This window comes from Peromyscus leucopus, chromosome 8b (assembly GCF_004664715.2).
Source record: "Peromyscus leucopus breed LL Stock chromosome 8b, UCI_PerLeu_2.1, whole genome shotgun sequence".
In the NCBI taxonomy this organism is placed as follows: Eukaryota; Metazoa; Chordata; class Mammalia; order Rodentia; family Cricetidae; genus Peromyscus; species Peromyscus leucopus.
In genome coordinates, this window is record NC_051086.1 from 91,238,870 (window position 1) to 91,264,459 (window position 25,590).

At 52.4% G+C, this 25,590-nt stretch overlaps 3 protein-coding genes across 4 annotated transcripts; 1 reads left to right on the top strand and 2 right to left on the bottom strand.

Moving 5' to 3' along the window:
* Positions 1 to 26: 26 nt before the first annotated feature.
* On the top strand, positions 27 to 1,038 carry LOC114682814 (cytochrome c oxidase assembly factor 3 homolog, mitochondrial). The gene is made up of 2 exons (XM_028856848.2): positions 27 to 293; positions 559 to 1,038. The coding sequence occupies exons 1-2, from the start codon at positions 80 to 82 to the stop codon at positions 669 to 671; spliced, it is 327 nt and encodes a 108-aa protein (XP_028712681.1). The 5' UTR covers positions 27 to 79; the 3' UTR covers positions 672 to 1,038.
* An 841-nt stretch (positions 1,039 to 1,879) lies between these two features.
* Positions 1,880 to 17,870, bottom strand: Wnk4 (WNK lysine deficient protein kinase 4). The gene is given in 22 exon segments (XM_028856847.2): positions 1,880 to 1,971; positions 2,078 to 2,175; positions 2,341 to 2,540; positions 2,628 to 3,024; positions 3,158 to 3,218; positions 3,298 to 3,671; positions 3,674 to 3,877; positions 3,977 to 4,019; positions 4,531 to 4,668; positions 9,332 to 9,448; positions 9,715 to 9,767; positions 9,770 to 9,828; positions 9,927 to 9,985; positions 10,225 to 10,346; positions 10,564 to 10,828; positions 13,317 to 13,516; positions 13,519 to 13,532; positions 13,621 to 13,709; positions 14,188 to 14,345; positions 14,605 to 14,825; positions 15,694 to 15,866; positions 17,262 to 17,870. Coding segments are annotated over 22 exon segments (3,657 nt in total). The 3' UTR covers positions 1,880 to 1,968.
* A 1,126-nt stretch (positions 17,871 to 18,996) lies between these two features.
* Positions 18,997 to 24,235, bottom strand: Vps25 (vacuolar protein sorting 25 homolog). 2 transcript variants are annotated; one of them, XM_028856857.2, is made up of 7 exons: positions 24,125 to 24,235; positions 23,771 to 23,916; positions 22,837 to 22,890; positions 22,233 to 22,321; positions 21,390 to 21,465; positions 20,846 to 20,848; positions 19,525 to 19,634 (listed from the first exon to the last, which is right to left on the bottom strand). In XM_028856857.2, the coding sequence occupies exons 1-7, from the start codon at positions 24,232 to 24,234 to the stop codon at positions 19,525 to 19,527; spliced, it is 588 nt and encodes a 195-aa protein (XP_028712690.1). In that variant the 5' UTR covers position 24,235. The 2 variants fall into 2 exon arrangements, with proteins under 2 accessions (XP_028712689.2, XP_028712690.1); XM_028856856.2 differs by lacking the exon at positions 20,846 to 20,848 and having other exon boundaries at positions 18,997 to 19,636.
* Between the last annotated feature and the right edge of the window lie 1,355 nt (positions 24,236 to 25,590).

Sequence of the window (25,590 nt, forward strand, 5' to 3'; positions counted from 1 at the left end):
ACTCCCAGAGTCCCTTGCGGCGGACAGACTACTATTCCCGGCGAGTTCCGGGCTGGGCGGCTTAGGGCGGAGCAGCAACATGGCGGCCTCCGGAGCTGGCGACCCTCTGAATGCTAAGGATGGAAATGCCCCGTTCGCTCAGCGCATCGACCCATCGCGGGACAAATTGACCCCCGCGCAACTGCAGTTTATGCGGCAGGTGCAGCTTTCCCAGTGGCAGAAAACACTGCCACAGCGGCGGACCCGGAACATCGTGACCGGCCTGGGCATCGGGGCCGTGGTATTAGCTATTTGTATCCGTCCTGCTATACCATTTATCGGGTTAAGGAAAAGGGAACGAAACGTGTAGCCTTTAATGTGTGGGCCAAAATGGGGTTAATACCTAATCTTACTATATGTACGCTGCTCTTAGTGGTTTAGTAATATAACCACGGAGTTAAAGGTTCAAAAGGGGCAGAAATGGGTGGCACTCCAAAATCATTAATTTGGGTAATAACAAGGGTGGTAGAAGGAAGGAATGTCCATATGCTTTGTGGTTTCCTGAACCCACCCCGCCAGATGGTTACACCTTCTATTCAGTGGCTCAGGAACGTTTCCTTGATGAGCTGGAAGATGAAGCCAAAGCAGCCCGAGCCCGAGCTCTTGAGAGGGAAAGAGCGGCAGGACCCTAACTGTACGGACCATCTTCAAACTGCTGGAGCCCCTGTACATGTTATATGACGCCTGGGTGAGCTCACAACATCGCTGGTGTACTAACTTCGGACGATGGTTGAGCCCAAGAAGCCAAAGACTGTGCATTTGGCCACTGCCAAAGGGGCTTACGCATTTTACAGGCAGTTTGTACAGTTACTCAGCCTTCTTATTTCCTTGTTTGAGAGGTATGCGACCTTGCCTTTCCCCAAACTTTGTGGTTTACCCCTTCACCTCCCAGGGGCCCAACTGTTAAGGGGGAGGGTGTGGCGTATCTGCAGAGTTGGAACCTAAAGTGGGAAAGATAGGGTCAAATTAAGAGTAATAAAATGAGTCATCTCTCCTGAAGCCAAGCTAGTGTGTGGGGGCCCGAGAGACACATGGCACTTCACACTGGAAAGCTCCCTGGCATTAGCTGCAGTGGTGGCATTGCCCCAGGGAGCTGTAAATGTTTAACTAGAATTACTTTTTCCGTGAGATCTTTCCACCTGATTTGAGGGAGAGATTACTGGACTGTTTGAGACTGAACCAGGTCTTAGGGGAAGGAAGGTCACTCTTTCATTCTCTGCCTTCAAGAACAGACTCTAATGTCACACAGCCTTTCCCCGTCCCTGGATGGGCAGATGAAGGATAAGACACAAGTACCTTCATTCTTTTAACATTCACTGGTACCTGCCTATACAGGCCTAGGGTGGGGTCTGGAGGGGATCATAGCTTGGCCAGGTGCATCACTGGTCATGTAGTTTCCTCATGACCTGGTGGCAAAAAGCCAGAAACTGGGCCGCTTCTATCCTGCCTCCCGTCGTGAGAGGAGAGTGGCTTCTGTATCCACATCTGCTTCACCCCACAAGTCTTTGCCCCCGGTTCCTCAGGCATGGCAGATACAGACCCACAATCCTTTCCAGTATTTTTATTGGTTGCTGTTAACTTTGGTTGGTGGTGTGAGCACACCTCCTACACTCCCAGCTGGAAGCTGGCCTTCTAGAAGCATCTGGACTTGAGTGGGATTGCTTAGTGGTCGGCCCTTGCCTGGGGAGGAGTGAAAGATGAAGGTGGGGTAGGCTACAGAAATGACATTTCCACACAGCAAAGAGTCCCCACGTGTTTGCTTCTTCAGGATAACACAACCGCACTCTCCGTGCCCACAGGCCTTCTATACCCTCTCAGTGCTGGGGTGTTCTGTGCTGAGTTCAGTTGGTCACAAAAGCATCAGATTCTGAGAGCCCAAGTGCCATGGTGGGCCTGGTGTTGGGGAGACATAGGACTTCTGTTCTGAATTCACTGGAGGGGAAAAGAAAAGTGCTGAAGAAATGCCCAAAGGGGAAAGAGACAAAGCTGCTACCAGTCACCATTCCCTGGGCTCTCCCTCCCGTGGGCCCGCCCTCACCATCCTGCCAACATCCCCGGCGAATGTCACCCCCTTGCTTGCCCGCTGCTCCTGGGAGCCAGTGCTGCTGCCACTCAGAGAGTTCCTTCGCATGATGCCTGGGAGCAGGATGAGGGAGGGAGAGCGCTAAGTGAAGGAAGGGGCAGCCAGGGGCGGGGCTGGTCCCCCAGAACCAAGGGTAGACCACCGGGGGCCTGAAAGACGGCGTCAGTAGGGGGAGGAGTCTCAAGGGAGAGGTGAGGGCTGGGTGGCTGCCATCTCACCAGGGCCGGGGAGCTCAGAGCGCTGCAGGCTGTTGCGGCGGGAAGTGGGGAAGCTGCCCTTGGAGAGGCGGCGCCGGCGGCAGGAGAGCATTGCGGCCGGGACGACGATCCCGGGTGGGGGCCGCTTCCCAAGCCGGCTGTACAAGTCCTCGATTTCTTTTTTCTGTAGGGTCTGTAGTGCCTCCACTTCCGATAAGTGCCTGAAGGTGCACGGAGGGCGGGGAAAGGCTGGTCACACACTTGTGCTCCAGGTTTACCTCCAGCTCTGCGGGCTTCCCCAGACTCACTTCTGCCGAAGGTTCTGCAGCTCAGCCCAGAACTCCTCGTCCTCCCCACTGCTCTCGGACTCCTCACTGCTCAGACACAGGCTGCTGTAGGAGTAGTTCATCCACACCGGGCTGGGATGACTCAGGAGTGGGGAGCTTCCCCCAGTTCGGACCCCATCATTCCCTTCCTCTTCGACCGCAACCCCTAGGCCCTCGGCTGCGCGGTCACTCTCTGCCAGAGCCTCCCTGGTCTCTGGTCCTCCGGCAGCACTGTCCTCTGTGTCTGAGCTCTCTGAGGTCAGCGGAGGGGTTGGAAGTTTTAGGGAACTGGAGAGAGGTGGTGCTGGTTGAGGGGGTGCCTCTGCTGGCTCCTTGGACGAAGTCACTTGGAAACGCCCGACAAGCTGGGGCTTTCCCTCTGCAGGGAGATAAGGAGGGAAGTGAGGAGGAGGAGGAGAAGGAGGAGGAGGAGGAGGAGGAAAGAGATCTAGAACATAAAGAAATGTGTTGGGGGTAACAGGCAGGGGAAGGTCAGGGATTCGAGGCCTCACCTTCAGAGATGGGTGCCAGTCTAGCTTCACCCAGGAGCGGCGGGGCAGAATTTTGGGAAGCCTAGGAAGTGTGATACCATGAGGAAGGAAAGGATCCAGAATGGGGAGCCCTCCCCCATCCTTCTTCATGCCCGACTTACCTCACTCTCTGCCTCAGCTGTTTGGGGTGAAAGGCTCTCCTGGCCACAAGAAGCAAGGGGAAGGGGCAGGCTAGGCGGAGGACCCGGAGGAGACTGGGAAAGCAGCCCAGGGGAGGGGGACAGCAGAGACTGGGCCACAGTCATCACAGCCAGAGAGAAGGCGCTAGCCAGAGAGAGGAGAGGAGCTGCTGTAGTGGAGGGGAGGGGAGGAGGAGAGGGGCAGACAGGAAAAGGAGAGGGGCTAAGAGTGACTTGGGAACAACTAGGAGAGAGTGGGTGAGGAGAGCTGGCGGGGAGAGAACTCGTAGGAAGGTGAGAGGATGAGAGTGGAAACTGAGAAGCACTGGAGAAGGATGGGAGAGGGGAGCTGGGGACTGTGGACAGGGGTGTGAAGAGGCCTGGGAGAATGGGCAGGGATGACAGAAGGGTGAACTGATAGGAAAGACGGGGCATGGGAAGACAGGAGGGGTCCCAGGGGAAAATGGGGTTCCAGGGGACAGGGGGGTTCCAGGAGAAGATGGAGAGGTGGAGAAGGCTGCCCAGCTCCTCTGTTCCGGGGAGATGCTTCTCTGGGGCTCTGCTGAGGAGGGAGGGTTGAAATTCCAGACCCCCATGCCCTGTGCCCTCCACAAGGTCCGTCCAGGGGTTGGGATGAACAGGAACAGAATGCAGAACCTACCATTGGATGGGCCTGGAAGGGCAGGCACTACTGCTGGCTCTTCCTGGGGGAGAAAAGGGGCCTTTAGTGGGGAAAGCCAAGTCTCCAATGGAAAAGTTGCAGGCTGGGATTCTTAAGCTAGGACCCATGAGCTTCTAGGAATCCAGACATGAGCTTCTTGGGATTCAAAAATGTACTTGCTGAAATATTTGGAGGTAAAGAGGTTTGAGTCCTGCCAACCTAGTCTCAAGCAGTTCAAAGGAACATAACAAATAATATAGAGGAAGACTGGGAAAGCTAGTCAAAGGGGATTAACCACCAGCAAATCTGGGCAAAGGGCATCTAGAAAAGTGCTCTACAGTTCTTGCAATTTCTCTCTGCGGGTCTGCACTTATTTCAAAATAGCAAGCTAAAAGTATTCATTCACTGTTTTCTAGAACAGGAGTCTGTTGTAGCTTTCATCATACTCGGAAATAGAGTTGAGAGTCAGCTGTAAGGTTCTCAAGATCAAGAGACGTTCATCCACACTCTGCTCAGGGCAGTCTGTTCCTGCTGGGGGTGTCTCGAGGCCTGACCTGAGGGCTCAGGGCGTCTTCAGCAGCCTCTGGGGGACCAGAATCTCTCTTCAGCAGGCTCTCCACTCGCTGGATAATCTCCCGGATCCTGCTCAGGAATCCATCTCGCTCCGAGGGCAGAATGAACTCATTGTACACCTGGCGGGGATTATGGGATGGGAGGAGGCTGTTGTCTCACGGTTACTGCCCTGCTCATGATGTTTCAGCCCAGCTGTTGGCACCACTGCATCATTTGCTAAGGATGTGCTGTGTGCCAGACACTTGTGGGCAAGGAGAAATGTAGCTAGGAGCTAACATGCCTAGGATGTGTGTGCTGTATGCACCAAGCTTTCACGTATCGGCACATTTAGCACCGACAACCTGCTCTGGTCCATTAATATCCTCCCTTTGCTCTGAAGCTAGCTAATGCACAGGTTAAGTTCATCTGGCCTGGGCCTGGAGCGATGGCTCAGTGGTTAAGAGCACTAGCTGCTCTTCCAGAGGACCTGGATTCAATTCCTAGCACCTGTAACTCCAGTTACAGAGGATCCGACACCCTCACACAGACATACATGCAGGCAAAACACCAATGCACATAAATATTTTTTTTAAATACTTTTCAAGCCGGGCGGTGGTGGCGCACGCCTTTGATCCCAGCACTCGGGAGGCAGAGCCAGGCGGATCTGAGGCCAGCCTGGGCTACCAAGTGAGTTCCAGGAAAGGCGCAAAGCTACACAGAGAAACCCTGTAAACTTTTCAAAAGTTCAGTTGGCCAAAGCCACACTTTGACCCAGGTCCACTGAAAGCCAGAGCCTGAGCTCTTTTCACAGTTACATACTTCTGCACTCAGATAAAAACACGGGGTCCCAGTCACACTTGGCAAAGTTAAGCAGAACAGGGCGTGAACGGTAAATGTCACTTCCCACTCCACAAACATTGAGTACCTGCTGTCTACCATGCATTGTGGGGATACTGTTGAATACGGGAAGCATGAAACAACATCTTAGTCTTCCACCTCACGTCAGTACACAGCACTGCAAGCTGTCCTGGGATGGGAAGAGCACTTCAGGGCCTTGCTAATAGTGAGTATGGGTAAAAAAAAAAAAAATTTTCTGGAGGTGGGAGGATCTTAGGAATTTTTTTTTTTTTTTAAAGACAAGGTTTCTCTGTGTAACAGCTCTGGCTGTCTTGGAACTTGCTCGGTAGACCGGGCTGGCATGGAACTCACAGAGATCCTGTTGCCTCTGCCTCCTGAGTGCTGGGATCAAAGGCGTGCGCCACCACGCCCACAGGAGGATCTTCTTTAGCAAGCATTTCAGACTTTGCAAGGTCTGGAGATCTGGTTCACAACAATGTAGATACTGTACTATTGAACACATGCTTCAAGTGGTTATAGCGGTAAATTTTATGTTGTTGTTTTGTCTTGTATTTGGTTAGTTGGTTTGGCATTTTGTTGTTGTTTGGAGATGGGGCGTCTTACTATGTTGTCCAGAGAGGCTTCAAACTTGTGGCAGTCCTCCCCCCTCAGCTTCCTGAGGGCTGGCATTACAAGAATATGCCACTATGCTCCACTTACAATGTGTTTGGATTTTTTTCTTTTTTAAAACACAATTTAATCAGGCATGGTGACTCACGCCTTTAATCCTAGTACTCAGGAGGCAGAGTCAAGCTGATCTCTGTGAGTTTGAAGCCAGCCTGGTCTACAAAGTGAATTCCAGGACAGCCAGAACTACACAGTGTGACCCTGTGTCAAAATTACCAAAACTACCACCACCACCAAAATTTTAAAAGTGCTAATAATCTAATTAGGATATTGAGATGGATAAAGATGCTCGTCATCAGGTTTGACTATATGAGCGCAGTCACATGATCATACAGTGAAAGCAGAAAAATGACTCTCATGGGTTGTCTTCTAACCTCCACATACAAATAAGTAAATGTAATAAAAAAAAATCTGCAATTGATCATCCCCCCCAATGCTATTCCAATGAAGGAACAGGTCATACACCTCTGGGATGGGAGAACCTAGGATGGTGTCACACAGGAAGTATTTGATGCTGAACCTTACAAATGTGAGGTAAGAAAAGCAACCCTTCACTGAGGATCGATGGGCACCTCCATGCCTCACCATATTAGATCACATCTTTGACAAACAAATAGTAATGGGTGAAGAGCTGAGGCTCAGAGCTGGAGAACCCTGCCACAGAAGCTAGGGTAGTGATACAACACTTGCCCCAAGCCCCTGGATTTGATCTCCAGCACCACAAGAAAAGAAGGAAGGGAAGAGGAGGGATTAGAAGAGAAACCTGGCCAAGTTCACCAAGTTTCAACACATGAAACTGAACTCGGGCTACATAAAAGCCTAGTGACGAGGCAGTTCTCAACCTGTGGGTCTCGACCCCTCCGGGGTCACACATCAGATATTTTTTACATTAGGTTTCATAACAGTAGCAAAATTACAGTTATGAAGTGGGACGAAATAATTTTACGGTTGGGGGTCACCACAACCCGAGGAACTGTGTTAAAGGGTCGCTGCAGCATTAGGAAGGTTGAGAACCACTGCTGGACTGGTCATTCTGTTTGCACCCTGCCCATCAGAAGAGAAAGGATAACTGCTGAGGCCAAGAGGACAGCCTTGAGGCATGAAAGACACAACCCATTCTGAAGACAGGACCCTGATGCAGTTGGATGGACAATGGTTATAAAGGCCATGCTTCCTGATTTTAGAATCACAAAGAGCCGACGACGATGATGATGAAAACCAGAACGATTAGGTCCAAGTCTCAAACTCTGCTGCAGAGGAGTTAACGAGTGAGGAGAGAAAAGAAAATGGAGCCTGGATCCAGGCGTGGGTCACTTGGATTGTGTGGGTTCTGAGTGAGCATAGAAACCATGGGGAAAGGTTTTCACACCTACAGACCCCTGAGTAGATAGAGGCAGAGGCAGGAAGGCACCCAGCGTCTTCCAGGAACTGTTCAGAAACCTGTGTGGCTTGATAAAGACTCTGGGTCACGCTTGGTAGACCTGGAGAAGGGTCACGTGGCTTGGCAGAAGATGACAAGCCTTAGGTGTCAGGTGATACTTTTCTTTGATCTGGAGACTAGGTGAATGGCATCCAGGAGGGGGTGCTTTGTGAAGAATTCCCCAAATCAGATGTTTTCTCCACAATCTCAACCCCACTCTGCTGAAACTGTCTCCCACTGAGACTTCTAACAAAAGCAGTGCAGTCTTCCTTAGGAGTCCCCGTCCCCCCACGCCACCTGCTTGAAACTCGTTTTCACTAATGTCTTTCTACTTCTTTGGCCCCAACTTGCTGCCCGTCAGTAACTTGTCTCCCCACTTCTCATTCTAGAACAGGACGTTTTCAAAACACACAGTCTCGAAGCTTCTCTCACCTTGGCAGGCAGGTCTATTTTCACCCATCAGCTCTGGGCTGAGGACTCCTAAACCCATCTCTTTCCAGCTCTGCCTGGCCATATCCAGCTGCCATGGAGGACCTGGATTCAGCTGTTGCTCAAGCTCATCATGACCCTTAAGAAACCCTGCTTTCATTCCCAACTTCTCTCATTCAGTAATCTGCTCCTCTTTGTTCCTCTGATACGGGTTGCCCTTGACGTCCCTTCTCCCTAACGCCCCAGCATATCAACTCAGCAAATATTTATTGGGCATCCACTACCCACACTGTGCCGCGTCAAGAACTTACTGGATTACGCAGCAGTTTTCCTGAAGCAACCCTTAAATCCACCCTTTCTTCTCCTCTATATTCCGTCTCCCCTTCATTCCTGTCAGGCTTCTTGTGTCCACCCCTCCCACTACCAGATCCTTACTCTAAAAACCCTCCCACATCCCACAGCAGAATGGTCTACTTAAAACCCATTCTCAGGGCTGGAGAGATAGCTCAGAGGTTAAGAGCACTGGCTATTCTTCTAGAGGTCCTGAGTTCAATTCCCAGCAACCACATGGTAGCTCACAACCATCTGTAATGAGATCTGATGCCCTCTTCTGTCATGCAGACATACATGCAAATAGAGCACTCATATACATAAATAAATAAATCCTCAAACAACAAACAAAAAGCCGTTCTTGAACTTTGTTTGCTTTATAAGGTCTCATGTAACCTGGGTTGTCCTTGAACTGCTGTGCAGCCAAGGACGACCCTGAACCCCTGACCTTCCTGTCTCCCCTTCCCAACTGCTCAGATTACATGTACTGCCAGAGCTGGCCTTTCGTGTGCACTTACGATCTGTGCCGAATTCCACTTTCCAGGATTTTCCTGTGGGATCCCTTTTCTCCTGAGACAGTTTCCTCCTTAAGTCCTCCCAACACTCAGCACTAGTGCTGTTGGCTGCTCCTGCTGTGCCTCCAGCTGGGCATGCCCTTTCCGCCCTTCCCTGCCATTCCCACTCCGTTGCCAGGGCCGGGGGGTAAATCCCACTCCTTCCTGTGCTGCTCCAGTCCACCCTTTACTTCCAGCCACAGTGTGGTACCTCTAGCAGGAACAACGGTACACACACACACACACACACACACATACACACAACACACACACACACACAACACACACACACACACACACACACACACACACACACACACCCCACTCCTGTCTACCCAGTCCCCACTGATCTCAAAGTGTAAAACCTGACTAGATAAACAGAAATGCCTCCCCCACACACGCACCAAGGCTGAAGCATCTTTGGTGTCGCTCTGCCAACCAGTGGTTTTCATAAACCCTTGCTGTGGGGCCGGGGTGTGTCAGCACCAGTGGATACCAGGAGGGAAATGCTTAGGTCCACATCTGTCCTGCCTCTCTCCCTCTTACCATGGCAGCTGCGATCTCTTCTGGGCTGTCTCCGTCCAGATCAAATCGGAAGGTCACCATCTTGCTGTTGTGGGTCTGTAGCTGGCATTCCACCACTCTGTCATTCTGGTCTGAGACCTTCAGATTCAAAGTCAGCAGGAGGGGAGAGATCAATGCTTCTGCCTTAATCATGCGTTTCCACCCTGTGCCAGCTAAAGCACATTGACCAGAATGGACCCCGAGAACAGATTCTGCCCCCAGAGTCTGGCATCGAAATGAGACTAGATGCCTCATGGGTACCAACCATACACTGCAACTCCGCTTTTCTGGCCCACCTCCCCCATCTCCATGGCGGTTCCCTACTGGTCCGGTAGGTTATTCCCCAGCTCCTATGTTCTCCTTACACTAGTGACCCGGAGCCGGGATCGGGGTCTCCGACGAAGATTCTTCACTGGAGTTTTCTCATTTGTCCCCCCTCTCCCATGTCACTGAGGCCCGACGCTGCATCTGAGGCACAGCTAGACAGGGGAAAGAAGATAGAAGCGTTTAAATGGACAGTGGGAACCCAGAACGTCCCGTGTCTCATCCTGGCACCCCAACTTAAACCAGAACATACCTGTCCCCAGGAGAAAAGTCACTCCCGGGACCAGAACGTGGAATGGACAAGGCGAAACCCTGAAAGAGGACACGATTCATGAGATCAGGAGATGATAACTGTTGATGATAATTGTGGTGACCCGGGAAATGGGGTCAGGGATGTGGGGAGAACACTAGGGAAACAGAATTGGAGAAGACAAGGACAAGAATGGTGTGTTTCAGGAACGAGGGAACAGGTTAGGGGGTTGGGATTCAAGAGAAAGGGATAGGCCATGGGCTTTGAATGACTGGAAGGTTCCCGAGGGACCCCCTCTCACCGAGGGCAAGCAGAGATGGGACTCAGCGGGGCTGGATGGCACCCCCCCGGGGGGTTGAAGGGCAGGGTCTGAGGCATCCAGGAAGCCGGAGGAGCTGAGGTAGCCATCAGTCTCGCAATCAGCTGGTAGGGGAGGGAGTGGATCAAAAATAATAATAATGACAATAAAGGACTGTCATGGTAGAGGAGGGACCTGTCTGTGCAAAGAGGGGCCTGGAGCCAGGAGGGAATTGTGGGAGTGTTTGTCCCCAAGGAAGGTTTACAGCTAGAGTTGGAAGTTTGGTAAGTGGCAGCATTTCCGGGCTTCTGGGACCTAGACCTCTAAGTCGGGGTGACTTACAGGTGGTAGATGAGTAGCTTGCATGGCGGAAGAGGAAGGATTGGTGCTGGTCAGCCTCTGGCTCCTCGGGCTCTGAGGGAAAGGCACTGGGGGGACCAGGAGCTATGGACGCAGTTGCTGGAGGAGGTCCTGACTCCGGTGGGAGAACCTTCAACTCCCTAGCTTTTCGAAGCTTCTCCCGCTTCCGCTGGATGGCAGCGACCCTTTCCCGAACTGCACGGGCCACTGGCTGGTAGTCGGCTTCACAGACTAAGCCCAAGGCTACCTGGAGTCAGGATGGGAAGGAAGACAGTTTCCGATTCCCCCAAAGACCCAGCAGGGACTGGGGAGCTACCTAAGTTAGTAAAACGCCTGCTCCTTAAGTCTGACCCCCAGTGCTCACATAGAGTCAGGCATGCATGCTTGTTATCCCGGTGCTGGGGAAGCAGAGCCCTGGAGCTTGCTGGGCACCCAGTCTAGCCTGACTAGCAGGCCCCAGGTCCCAGTAAGAGACCCTGTCTCAAAAAACAAGGTTGCTGGTTCCTGAGACATGACACCCAAAGTTAACTTCTGACTTCCACGTGTATGTACATGCAGAGAGACAGACAGACAAAGATAGAGGGTGGATCCAATCAAGACACCTTTAAATTGCCCTCACACATATGCACATCCACATCTGTACATTCAGAGAGAGAGGAGGGAGGGGGAATCTATTAGAACACCTTATTAAGGCTTCTAGGAATGAGGAAGGAGCTATTTATTGACTAATCACCATGTCTGTTACCTGGAAACTCATCATTATTAAGCCTTCTCAATAACATTGTGAAACAAATTTTGCTGTTGTTTTGGACATGGTAGTGCAACCATGAAGACCTGAATTCCAACCACCAGCACCTGTGTCAAAGCATGCACACACATACATGCACATACCCACACAGAAAAGTACACACACACACACACACACACACACACACACACACACACACACACACACAAATCCCTTGCAGGTAATAGATCAAGACTTGATCTTGAGGACAGGCAAAGCTGGGCACACGTCTTTAATCCCAGCACCGGGGAGGCAGAGCCAGGTAGATCTCTGTGAATTTGAGGCTAGCCTGGTCTACTGAGTGAGATCCAGGACAGGCACCAAAACTACATGGAGAAACTTTGTCTGGAAAAACCAAAAAAAAAAAAAAAAAAAAAAAAAAAAAAGACAGGCAAGATGGCCCTGTGTATAAAGGTGCCCACTGCCAAGCCTGACAGCCTAAGTGAGTTTGATCTCAGTGCCCACATGATAGAAGGAGAGAACTCTGACCTCTACTGATCTCTACTTGCATGCTGTGGCCCGTGTGCACCCACATACATACCCCATACCTGCAGTCGCACACAAAATTAACAAGATGTAACTTTTTTTTGTTTGTTTGTTTTTTCGAGACAGGGTTTCTCTGTGTAGTTTTGGTGACTGTCCTGGAACTCGCTTTGGAGACCAGGCTGGCCTCGAACTCACAGAGATCCGCCTGCCTCTGCCTCCCGAGTGCTAGGATTAAAGGCGTGCGCTACCACTGCCTGGCAAGATGTAACTTTTTAGAAAGACTTAATCTAGAGCCAAGCTGCATGGTGTTTTGGCAATTGCATTTCTGTCACAAGTTATTATTATTATCAATTATTAATTATTATTATCATAGATAGGGTTTCACTGTGTATCCCTGGCTGGCCTGGAGCTCACAATGTAAACCAGGCTGGACTCACCAAGAGTCACCCACCTCTGCCTTCTGAGCGCTGGGGTTAATGAGGTGCCCCACTAAATCAGGGCGGTCTCGGGCTCCTGACCCTGTCACCAGATGACCCTTGACCTGGCAACTGCCTTTTCTCTACTGAGAATCCCATGATGCCAGCCCTTCGCCTATCCAGGCTCCCTCAACAAGCTTTCAAAGTTCTACCCTGGCATGTCTATCCCCACACCCGCTTTCTCCTTCACCAGTGTCTGCTCATCACCCTCTCTCGCCTTTTCATTCAGTTTAGCTGTGAGCTTTGCTGGGTGAGGAGAAATGTGGCGGGCCACCTGACCAAATCTGAATGGCTTGAGATTAAATCCTGCTTGTCATTTGTTTACTTGGGACTCCGGACAAGACAGTCAATCTCTCTGAGCTTGCATTCCTTCATCGATAAGTTGGGATAAAATTGCCTTCCAAACAGGCTCACGTGAAAATGGTTTCTTTAAGCCACGTGTGATGTTAAGGAATACCTCCCACCTGCCCAACAGTAAAGGATTGGGAAAAAGATCAATAAAGTATTGTCTGGTCACGGATGGTTCCTAGTCTAGCAGAAGAGAGAGAAATGCATTCAGGTACGAAACAAAGCCCACGATAGTTTGAGGCTGTGAAGAGGCCACACTGATTTGGAAAGAAGCATTCAACTTTTAACTCCACAGGAGTGACCTTCCTGAAATTGATGGTGCTAAGCATAGAGGGGGAAGAGACGAAGAAGGTGGAGAGGGGAAATAAATAATAAATTGCCAAGAAGGGCATTCTGTGATAAATAAATCTGCAAGTAAAGAAGCGAGATTAGAGGATCCAGGGTTTGTTCTGGGAAAGAACCCTAGTGTGTGCAGGTGAATTAGGGTGAGAGAGACGCAGGAAGACCCCCTGAAGGAGATGTGGCTCTGGGTGGGGACCTCCTCTCCTAGTGCCCCGCCCTGGCCCTCGGATTGACTGATGGCAGGTTGACTGAACCCTTCACTAGCTCAAAGAAAGCAGGATCTATCATCTCCTCACCATCTCCTGAGCCACCTCCTCAGCAGCGTCCCGGCCGAGCTGGAACAAGAACTCGATGGCCTGGTTGTCCCGTGGGCGCCCCCCGCGCCGCGCGTCCTCCATGCGCAGCCAGAGCTTGAGGCCCGGCTTCTCGCCGTCATCCTCTTCGGCCAGCTCCACGTGCACACCTCGTTCCTCGCGGAAGAACGCGTGGGCCAGAGATCCTGAATGGTGAACCTGGGGACCGTGGGGAAGTGAGCCGAGGAGCCCGCTGCCACCCGAGCTTCGTCTCCATCTCCGTGCCCTCTCTGCCCCGGGACCCCACCTCTCGTTCTTATCCGTGCGGATGCAGCCTTCAATTATCTCCTTCACCTCTGGCATCTTCACCTTGTAGAAGCTGTTGGGCTTTGTGCCCTGGGAGAAGAGTTGCATGAGGCCTCGGTTGCCAAATCTCAGTAAGTCTGCAATGCAGGCAGTCTCCAAGGCTCGGGTGGGGGGAGCGGGGAGGGTGCTGGTACTGAGAGACTCGATTTCAAATCCCATTCCCTCCGTACATTGTTGGTGTGGCCTTGCCCAAGACTGCCCAGCGGGTTGTTGTCTCGTTTGTAAAGCGCAGAGCAGAACATTTGCCTGGCTCACCTGGTGGGGCTCCTAGAAAGATCTACTGAGACTAGATGTGAAGTTGTCTGTAAACTCTTAGGATAACACACATTTTTACTAGCTTGTGTGAAGGTTATGTGCATACAATATATTTGCGCTTCACTGGGGCATCTTTCTGTCTGGCCTGTTTTTATTAAGATAAAGGGCAAGGGCTATACGCAGGCTAGTTAGAGGGCAGGAGAGTGGGAGGGCCTCTGGGGGTCCCTTCTTCCCCGAACCCCACCCTTCTCACCGAAGTGACCTTGCGGTAGATTTGTGCCGCGTTCTGACACTCGGAGTAGGGATACTCAGATGTAGCCATCTCCAGCATGCACATGCCAAAGGCGTACACGTCCACCGCCTCATCGTACTTTTCCTCATACATCTCAGGGGCCATGAATTCCGGGGTCCCTATTGGACCCACAGAAAAGATCAGGCTTCTTCCTCTTGGTCTCCTCCCTCCACTCGGGTATCATGGGCTAAGTAGTTCAAGGGCAACCCCAGGAGTTCTGGTGACCCACTCTTGCCCAAAGTGTGTGCTGGGGGCAGGAAGAATGGGGTCGCCCTAGCTCGGTAGCTCTCCAAAGCCCTGTTGGAGCCGAGGGGGGTCCCGCGCTCTTTTCAGACGCAGGGAGCTAGCAATGGCAAGGACCCTGCTGGACAGACGCACCGATGACGCTCTTGGCAAAGGAGGCACGCTTGAGTGTGGCCAGTCCGAGATCTCCGATTTTGACAGAGCCTGAAGGGCCGGTAATGAAGACGTTGTCACACTTGAGATCTCGGTGCAGGATGGGGGGCACTCGGGAATGTAGGAAATGAAGTCCCCGCAAGATTTGGCGGCTCCAGCGCTGAAGGACTCGGGGCTTCATTTCGCGGAAGCGCCTCAGGTACCTGGGAGAGGGCGCATAACCATGGTCGCCGTGGGGATATCTATTCCTGGACTGGGAAATTCCCCCTCATCCCACCTTTACCACCACCTCTGCGTCCCCTGCCAGCCTTCTTTTAACTTAGTTCTGTCTGGGCCAAACAGAAACGGAGTCAATGAGGACAGTAAATAGGTTACAAAATGATTCCGTCCGTAAACTCTGTAGATAGGGCCGCCGCCAAAGAGGGTGCTGTGGGGGCCCAGGGAGGAATGACTGGCTGTCCCAGGCGTGGGGGAGGACCTCGCTGAGGAAATAACGTTTGTCTTGAAGGGGGAGTATAAGTTCAAGGGTGACGACGGGACGGGAGGAGATTTTCCAGGCTGAAGGGCCCCGGGAGTGACAGAGGAGGGTGGGAGGAGTGACGGAGATTGGATTTGTCTGTAACATAAGCTAGAGAGGAGAGTGTGTTTTAGGGACTTTACCCCGGGGCAGTGGGAAACTTGAAGAGGTTTAGGGAGGGAGTCAAAGGGTCTGATTTCCTCTAGGTTGCAGGAAGATGGGATAACTTGAGGGGTGGGCAGATTGGGAAAGGCCCTTTAGGAAGGCTGCTGTTGTGGGGATGGGGGGGTGGTGTAGCAGCAAGGTTGGGGCAAAGATGAGCAGTGGAAACCCAGTGGGAAGATGCTAAACAGACTTAAGAGACCCCACTGTTGAGAGTGTGGGGCCACAACAAAAACACAGGAAGTTTTGGCTATTGTCATTCACACAGGTCGGGTAGGTGGGAGATAGCCTGGTTTTAGCTGTAGAAGTTTGGAGTGATTGAGAGAAGTTCCCGGGGCCTCAGAGTGACAGTGACGTCCCATCCTCCCCCTCCCACCCAGGCCGGAGCTCACGTCTTGAGCGTGCCCGAGGTCATGAGTTCAGTGACCAGCACGATGCAAACCTGGCCCCTCAGCACCGACTTCCACGAGTCATAGAAGCGGACGATGTTGGGGTGCTGCAGCCCCTTGAGCATCTCAACCTCCTCGGAGAATCGCTGCCGTTCAGCTCGAGACAGTTTCCGAGTCTGTGGGATGGGACCATGGGGGTCACATCAGACCCAGACCCCCAGGAAGAAGAGCAGGGGACATTTGGGTAGAGCTGGGGCGGCGGCGGGGGGGGGGGAGATGAGGGCAGGAGCATATGGCCGGGGTATGGTTGGTGAGATCGCTAGCCAGAAGGGCAGCAGACCCCCAACTTCTTATTGCTCTAAGAACACACCCATCCTGGGCCTGGGGCAGCACTCTGGACCCCCCGCTGGACACATGCGTCTTTATGCCGCCAGGTCTGGGAGCCGGGCGCTCAATAGCGCCTTTGTGGCCTCCAGAGCCGACCGTGGAAGTTGGGTGGGGGCGGGCTGTGCCCCGGGGCTGGCAGTCGGCAGGCAGCAGGCAGACCACGGGCCGGGAATTGGGGCCGGCAAGAGGTTGGCCCTAAAAACTAGGAGCTGCAGCCTCGAGACAGAGGTAGAGGAGGGTACCATGAAAGAGAAGATCCAGGATCAGGGCCAGGAGACCGCCCCCCATGGCTGGGGCTGCCTCACGCCTCCTTTTCCTCTCTCCCTCCCCCTCCCCTGAGTCTGGCTGATTCTCCTGGCCTGGCTTAGAGCCTGGGGCGCGGCACTAGCAGGCACTAGGGGAGAGCCCTGTGCCAGGGCCAAAGTGGAGGGACCCTTCCTCCTGGTTTTGTCCCCTAATCTGAATCTTCAATTTCCAGGGCCATTCATACTTAGAGTGGAGCAAGCAACCAGAGGAAGAATGTCCAAAACTTGCAAGAGCTCAGCTCCTTTGGCAATGGAAAGGGAGACCCCAGGTATGTAGAGGGGTGAGAAGCTGGCCTGGATTCCAGCTTGAACTCGAGCTAACTGTCCCTGCTCCTTGAAACTGTTGAGAAGTCTGCAAGGCTGACTGCTTAAGAAGGGGCTCAGGGAGCCCCCTTCCTGTCACAACTACCCTAAATCTTTTTGGAGGTGGAGAGGACCTTGGCCTCAGCTCCCAGCCTCCCACATCCCAGTCTCCAAGTTTGGAAAGAGGAAGGAGGACGAGCAAGAGGACAAGGGTCACAGCAGAAAGTCTCAGGTCTTAGAGGAAAAGTAAGAGGCAGCGGTGCCCAGGGCAGGAGACTGGAGGGGCTGCCCTCTACCCACTCAGTTTCCCAAGCCTCAGATTCGTATGGAGGCTTGAAAGTGAAGCTGCCTATGCGCATTGGCTCATCGGGAGGCAGGCAGCATATACCACCTGCCTCAGTTTCTCCTGAACCCACCCAGAGTCAGTGAGATCATACCAGCAAGGGGAGCAAGGGTTCCTGGATATCTTGACAAGAAAAAAAAAAAAAAAAGATCCTTCCCTGATGTGTCCTCCCGTTTTCCCAACCTCTAAAGGGCCCCATCCCGAGGTACTACAGAGGGGGCGCCCAGCCACACCTGCAGCTCACACCAGGCCACCTCGACCGTGGTGTCGGTGTCTAGCCCTCGATACACGGTCTTGAAGGAACCTCTTCCAATTTCAATGTCAAACTTGAGGTATCGGCCGTCTGGAGACGTTGCCACAGCCTGGGTCTCTGTGTCCTCTTTCTCTTCCTGCTCCCGCCGCCGCTCCCGGGCTGCAGCATCAAGAAGCCTCGGTGGCTCCCGGGACCCGGGACCTCCTGAAGGTCCCGTAAGCTCAGGACTTGCCGAGTCTGCAGCCTTCACCGGGGCTGCCCCGGTCCATGTGTCCTGGGGGGTTTCTTTGGAGCTAGGAGGTGGGCTCCTCGTGGGTCCAGCAGAGTCCGGAGGATCCAGGGGTTCCGGAAGGAGTGAGGCTGGTTGAGACCAGGAGCTCAGCAGTCCCAAATCGACTGAGCTGCGGCGGCTCGGTCGCGAAGAGCGAGGCCGGGGTTCAGCCTTCCCAGAGAAGCGGCGCACTCGGCGAGGAGGTGGCCCCAAGCGGATCGGCCCGGAGGAGGTGAGAGACGGCGGTGGCCGCAGAGCCAAGTCAGCCTCGGTTTGGGACATGGGGACCCCGGTGTCCGTAGTTCGAGGTGCTAGCATGGGGAAGGGCCGGGCGCCGCAGAGCGGAAAGCCAGGCGACTGAAGGCGACGGCCTGACAGGCGGACCGGCTGGGTGCACAGCGCTCCGGCTGAGCTGTTGGGGCCCCAGCCCCCGGCTGGCCGTCCTGGCGACCCGCCCCCAGCTCCGCCCCACGACCCGCCTCCGACCGAGATCGGTTCTCACCCCCCAGGGCCACCCCCTTGTGAGCCTGGCGCGTTGCGCCGTGTGGAGCTGGGGTGCTGCCCTCACCTCTGCAGCCCGCCTCTTAGCCCCCTGCCGCGTGCCCTGCTCTCCAGAGTCCCCGCCTTCAAGCCTTCTTCCCTTCCCGAGCCGAGTGAGTGGGAGGCAGCGGCGGGTGTGCTCCCACACAAGGAGAGCGCAAACACGTTTGGGGTGGGGGAGTTGGAGGACACTGAACAGGAGATGAAAAGTGACCGCGGCGGCTCCCATGCCTCAGTGGGGAGGAGGGTGGCTGGGGAGGGGCACCACCAGGCTGCACACCCCTGATAAGGCAGCGCTGCCGGTCCTAATCAGGAGGAGTAGCCCTAGGCCTAACATGAGTGTTGGAAAGGTAAGGTTTTCCTGACTCAGCTAGACCCCAGGTCTGCACAAAGATGGGTGTGTATACTCCAGGACAAGCCCCCCCAACCCCCAACCAAGAACTGGTCACCCATCAGCTCCACCCCACCTTGGCCTGAGTCTGGCCCTGGCCAGAACTGCTGTTTTTGCTGTGGGCTCTCCTTCCTCCTCTTCTGTTTGCCAAAGTCTTCAATAAACCAAAGTCCACATCCGGTTTACCCCCCCCCCAGCTCCCCTTGGCCACAACTACCCCACCCAGACCAGATGGGTGGAGGGAGGGGCTTCAGAATAGTTCAGGACTTCCATGGGGGAGCAATTAAGTGACTCCAATTTAGAGAGCAAGCAGCAGTCTGTCCCCAAGCTGTTCCAACACCACTCCCCCACACAACCCACCCAGCACATGGAAAACTACAGGCTCGCTGGAGACCCCAGGCCCAGAGGCCCTTCTCTTGTACAAAGGCCAAAGGCTCCTTCTCCTCTTTCCTTGGCTGGGACTCAATCAGGTGGAACACTGCCCCGCCTTCCACAGTCGGATTCCAGCAGTAGTAACAGGCAGACAGTGGGAGATTTTAATATCATCAATCAGAGTGGGCCCGCCTTTCCCTGCCAAGCCCCTCTGGGGCTTCCTATCTCTGTATTGCCTGGAAGGCTGCCCGCAGCCAGGGCTTCCACCCACCCCTAGGAAGATCCAGCACCAGCCTGAGAAGGGAGGCCACAGCAGCTAAGGAGTGGGAGGGGAGAGGAGAAAGAAGCGTGTGCAGGCGCATATGGGTGTGTACTTATGTGTGAGAACACATGTAAAGTGTCAGGTTTATAGACCCTGGCCCAGGGACAGTCTAGGATGGGAAAGGAGGTAGGGCAAGAAACATCCTTTTTCCCTGGCACCGTGGGCTCACTCTGTCCCGGGGACAGATAGATGGACTAAGGGGGAAAGATCCCTAAGTCTGAGCTTTCAGGACTTGAGCCCTTTGAGTTGGGTGGAGTGACGGGTCCAGTCTGTGGGACACTTGGTCTGTCTCCTTTGGAAAGCCCTGGAAAGGTGGGAGGTAAGAAGCAGAGGGAGACAGGTCTCTGCTAGAAGAACTTGACTCCTCGGCCGTCACTGACAGTGATGATCTCAGCCTTGTGCTCCTGCTGTAGGGCCTGTAGAGCACGAAGCAGGGTGGCCTCATCCAGCCATGGAACTCTGGATAGGAAGAGATGGTCAGTCAGAACACCCAGTTCTTTCGGTGGTTGAGCCAGAAGCTCAGCACTTCCAAAGGCAGGATATTCTATTTGTACGCTATCTGTACGGCTGCAGCTGTCACTCACACTTCCTGGGCATTCCGTGGGAGTTGAGAGTGGAAGGGAGCCTGGGTCAGCATGAAATGAAGCAGGCTTATTCCACCCTTCTCAATTCTACCCCCAGAGCCCTCTTTCTCTGTGGCTGTTACCAAAAAGCTAACATACCACGGACACCTTTTGCCTTTAGGACCACAAAATAACCCTGATAATCTGACCTAGGCCAGGGCCTATGCACTGACAGTGACCCCATCCAAACATCTGTATAAACCAGGAGGATCTGCTTTAATACATGAAGCATACGCAGCACCCCCTAGCCAAGAGACTGCTAAATTTGGTAGCCAGTATCTGCCCTTTCCTAGTTGAAAGGGAGCCAAAGGCCAGCGGAGTATCCAGAGATACTGGGAAGATACTGTAGAAAGATGTGAGAGGCAGCAGACAAGCCCTAACAGGCTTGCTCACCTCACCCCCCGAGGGAGCCCAGCTCAGGTCAAGGAGTGAGCATTCTGGGGAAGCCTCCAGTTGTACAGGCTGAGTGGTGGGCTGGGCCAGGCTGCAGTGCTGAATTCGTGGGGTGATGGTGGGAAGAGCAAGCAGAGGCCTGCAGGGCAGGGGGAGACAGCCAAGCGGCGTAAAGTCTGCCGGAGCAGTCACAGCCTGGCAGAACCCCCACCCCCCTTACTCTGGCAAAGACTGAAACTTCTGGTGATCCTGGGGATCAGAATGAAGAGTCACAGGGGGAAAAAAAAGAGCTAAGAAGTGTTTACCCTATGTAAAAATCAAAGGCCATACAAATCCTTGCCTGGCACAAACCCAACCTTTTTAAATGGGCAAGGGGGTGGGGCTGGGGGTGTTGGCCCAGTCCCTTCAGCTGACACCTACAAATCCTGAGCCTTCTATAAGAAGAAAGGGTGAAAGAGAGATTGAGTCAGCAAGGAATGGATTCCAAGTTTAATCCCCCATGCTGGTTCCTTAACTGGCTTCCACAGCAACAATTTTTAACATACTCCTGAAAAATCTTTTAAAAACACACAAACATCCACACCAACAAAAAGAGTGGTTTTGTTTGTTTGTGAATTCAAGTGGTACGGAGTGTTTGGGTGAGAGTTAGGACATTCTGAACTTTGCTGGAGAAGAGGCTCCGTGGTTAAGAATCCTTGCTGCTCTATGGAGGGAATGCGTTTGGATCCCAGCACCTACACAACAAACAGCTCCCAACAGTTCCAAGGGGTCCAGCCAATGACCCTTTCTGACCCCCATGGGCATCAAGCATGTTATGTGGTGCATATACATACATTCAGGCAAACACTCATGAACATACCATAAAAATAATCTTTTTGCTGTTGTTTTGAGACAAGGTTTCTCTTTATAGCCCTGTCTGTCTTGGAGCTTGTTCTTTAGACCAGGCTGGACTCGAACTCAGAGATATCCGCCTGCCTCTGCCTCCCCAGTGCTGGGATTAAAGGTGTGCACATCACAGCCCAGCTAAAAATAAGTCTTAAAACAGAAACAAAACAAAACAAAACAAAAAACCCAAAACCTCAGAACTTTGCACTGTGGAATCCAGAGACTGGAGAAATGGTTAGTCTTGAGACATACTAACCCAGTACCAGAGAGGAGAGGGTTCTGTTAGAGAGCTGGAGGAGAAAGGGCATTACCTTCATCCTCTGTGTCTTCCCCACTGGTCAGTTCATAGAGGGTAAACACAGAGTTGTTCTGGCCGCTCCTGGAAACCTGAGGGTACAACAGATGAGGACTGAGTAAGGACCAAGGATCTCCTGGAAGAAGGTCAACTTCAGCCCTGCCTTTTCCCCAGGAATGCTACCTACTCCCAAATCAGGACTGTCACCTCTGCACTGTCCTCCCCCCATGAACCTACAGGTGCTATATTTGTCTGTGGGTACACACATTTGGAACCACTAAGCCGCAGCCGTTCACGTGTCTCAAAAGTGACCTCTCATCCTGGTTGTTTTCTGTTCAGGAATGGGTGGTGTGTATTTGTTATATTTAGGTTGTTGATGTTTTCCCCCCTCCTTCTCTCTTGGGAATGTTTGGGGCTGGTGGTGACTAGGAATTTGAGGGACAGAAGACTCTGTCCTCCCACCCACACTGGCTCAGAAGGTCTCATTCATGTGAACAACACCATGAAGGCACAGTGGGAGAGGGAACCCAGGTTTTTTTTTTCCCTCCCTTCCTTTCCCCATTTATCTCCTGTGGCCAGAGGCTCTAGCCAACAATAGCACTTATGGTTCCCAGTACTACATTCTCCAAACATGGCCTCACGTAGCCTCTGGCCTCCTACAGGCAAAGAAAGGGAGATTCTGTGCAGGAGAGACATTGAGTCACTGAAGGACAGCTGCCAGGAAGGCCCGTGCTTCCGGTTTTGCCCACTCCCCATTCTGCCAAGTTTGGATCTAAAAAACACCAGCGATCGGCTGGGCACTGGCGGCAATTCTTCTCTGCCATGGGTCACTGCTTAGTGCTTAGCAGGGTGGCCTCACCCATTGATAAATGAGTTTCCCCCATTCTTCTGGCCTCCGCCACATGATCAGGAAGCTAGACTTATTCTTGTCCAGCCACTCGAGGTTCCCTGTAAAACAGATACCTATGAAAGCATCGTGCTCTTAAAAAGGGGGCAGAAAGGCAAATACCGACACGGGACAGTGTGGAGGACTCTGCTTTCAGAATAAGAGATTCAGTATGCAGCCGGGCAGGTAGTGGCGCACACCTTTAATCCCAGCACTCGGGAGGCAGAGCCAGGAGGATCTCTGTGAGTTCGAGGCCAGCCTGGGCTACAGAGTGAGTTCTAGGAAAGGAGCCAAAGCTATACAGAGAAACCCTGTCTCGAAAAAACCAAAAAAGTGATTCAGTACTATTCTTACTTATAAAGTATCCTATTCTCCTTAGTCTATCTCTCTTCAGGTAGAGGCCACAGAGGGATTTTAATGTTGTATATTAATGGGGGAAAGAACGGGGCCATCTCAGAATACTTAAGGCTTCAAGTTGGAGGAGAGAAAGTCACTAAAATGAAAGAGATGCCCTGCTCTACCCTGAGGAAAACCCAATTAAGAAGAAGAAAATAGGTATCTGAGGGACTGAACCCACCTTTCTTCCTTAGTTCCTCTAGTACAATCTGGATTGACTCTACCGGAAGTTTTCCTGGTTCAAGGTTAAGGGGGTGCTCTATGTGGGTAAAATAAAAATGCCCAGAGCAGGGCCCATGATGAGTGTCATCTGGACCCTACCTTCCCCTGCGATACACACATGCAATTTTTGAAGAAGATACAAGTTAGCATTTTCTGAACATTCTGGAAAGGAAGGTAAAAAAGAAATTTTCTACTTGGAGGGAAGAATTAGCAGAGTAGTGGCACTAACTCTTATGAGATGGAGACAGAATCACCCGTACAAGGCTGGGCTGGGCTACAGAAATCGGGTCTCAAAATAAATAAATAAAAGGCGAGAGTTTTAGAAAATAAAGAGTATTAGCATTCTCCTCATTCTCTGTCATCTTCTCCACATATTTTACCTATGAATCAGTCAGCAAAAATAAATGACCCTCACTTCCTGAGAGGGTGGTGTAAGTACAGAAAATTATTAAAGGTGGTTTAGGGGTCTGAGCTTCACAGATAGGAGATTCCACATGTTTTACCTATGAATCAGCCAGCAAAAATAAATGACCCTCACTTCCTGAGAGGGGTGGTGTAAGTACAGAAAATTATTAAAGGTGGTTTAGGGGTCTGAGCCTCACAGAGAGGAGATTCAATAGTTTAAAACAGTCCAGGATATATTTTTGGGACTCTACTTAAAGGCCCAGATTGTAAGACCCCAGCACTTATTAATGTGAGGGCAAGGGGGGCTGGCACTGCCTGGGAGGTATGTGTCAAATGATGATCTGCCCTGTATCTCAGCCTTCTCCTAAGTCCAGTTTGAGTAGAAATCTGTCTACTGTGGGTAAAGGCAGGCGGGGAGATGCAGTCTGAACATGTAGAGAAGTGTGGGAGTGCGTGTGTGGGCTATGGAAGAGCCTGAGGGAGGATACGCTGTAGCTTGACGTTATTGAAGAGCGGGCTCTCCTGGGCTTCCATCACGGTCATGCTGGACTGTTTGTGCAGGCGGCAGAAGGACAGAACCAGAGAGCACCAGGCGGCCAGCTGCTTCTGCCGAGTGTCCACGTTCGGCTGTAACCTGCCGGGTGAAGGGAGTGGGGGCGCAGAATTAGAGAGCGCGAGAGGGCGAAAGCAGCACCGTTAGGGGAGAAAGTGAAGGGCTGGCTGGACGGAAGGCGCCCGGAAGCTCCTTTCTCCCCCGGAACCCCAAGTGAATCATCAGGGCTGAGCCCTGGGCCCCGGGGAGGGAGGGAGGTACCCGGGGTTTCTCGGGGTCTGAGCCTCACGTAAAGAAGGGCGGGAAGCGGTACTGCCACGGCCACTCGAAACTCATCGCCATCGTAGTAGCCCAGAAAACCCGGAACTGACAATTGGCTTCCGGTCTCCGGCTCGGCATGTCCGGGCAGACAGCATAGCAGAAAGGTTCCGACTCCTCTCCGGAGGCACGCAACGGGATGGGATCGGTCGTTGTCACCAGCCAGTCTAAGACAGTCCTAAAAAATTTCACCAAGCAGAGCAGAAAGGGCCCTGGAAGTCTCTGGTTTAAACCCAGGAAAAAGAAATGACTTCTGCAAGTGCGCAGTTAGCAGAACGCGAGTAGAGCTCACATCTCGAAGGCTTCTTTACATTCGTGTCAATCACCATTCCATATAAACTCTCGATTCCGCAGGCTCCTGCATTCCCACCCAGGTTGCCCGTGGGAACATATTGTGTGGTTTGCATCACTGTAAGCGACCTTGCTCTCTTCCAAGATTCAAAACTAACATTTAGTTCTCATCTTTCCCACAATCTCACCTTTCTAGACCCCAGACTTGGAATCCCTGCCGGCTTTATCCGACTCATAACCCAACGTACACTACCCAGGTCTGTCCCTTTGCCTGCCTAAATTACTGGTCAGTTCCCAAACCAGAATTATTGTTCCGTTCTCCCAACACTACCCCCACTCCTGAGCGATGGAAAATTGCTGAAGGAGGAAAATACCCAGACCTGTTTACTCAGTCCCAGGCTCCCTGAGTAATCTCAGTCCTGGGCCCTCAGGGGAGCCTTGTTGAATCTAGAAATATAAGTTTGGGAGTCTTCTGATCTGAAATGCAATATGAACCCACCTGAGGGATGGAAATGCTAAACAAAAGGTGGATTGAAAAGAAGGTTGACATCTGACTGCTCAGAAATGCTCACCTGTAAAGAATGGGGGGAAGATGGGCTGTTTTCCTTGATTCCTTGTCATCCTCAATCATCAAGACAGCCCACCTGTGTCTGTCCTCCTGCTCCCTGCTGAGTGATTATGAGAATCCCTTCATCTTTCTGTCATGTTTAAGTCATACCTCAAAAGTTCCCCTCCACTTTTCCTGTCTCTTCCTTTTAAACTCAAAAGTATCATCCTTCCTTTGTAAGAAATGCCACCGCCCTTGCCTCTCTTTTCCAGTTCCCTACAGGACATCTTACCTCTCTTCCTTTATCCACAGCTCAGTTTATTCCTATTTAAAAGTAACGTTAGCTGGTGGTGGCGTGGCGGTGGCGGCAGCAGCAGAGTAGCAGCGGCGGCGTGGTGGCACACACCTTTAATCCCAGCGCTCGGGAGGCAGAGGCAGGTGGATCTCTGTGAGATCCAGGCCAGCCTGGTCTACAGAGCAAGTTCTAAGGCAGCTAGAGCTGTTACACAGAGAACCCTGTTTGGGGCCGGGGTGGGGTGGGGATGGAGATGGGGTGGGGGTGGGAGGACTATGTTAACCGAGCATGCCTTTTTTTTTTT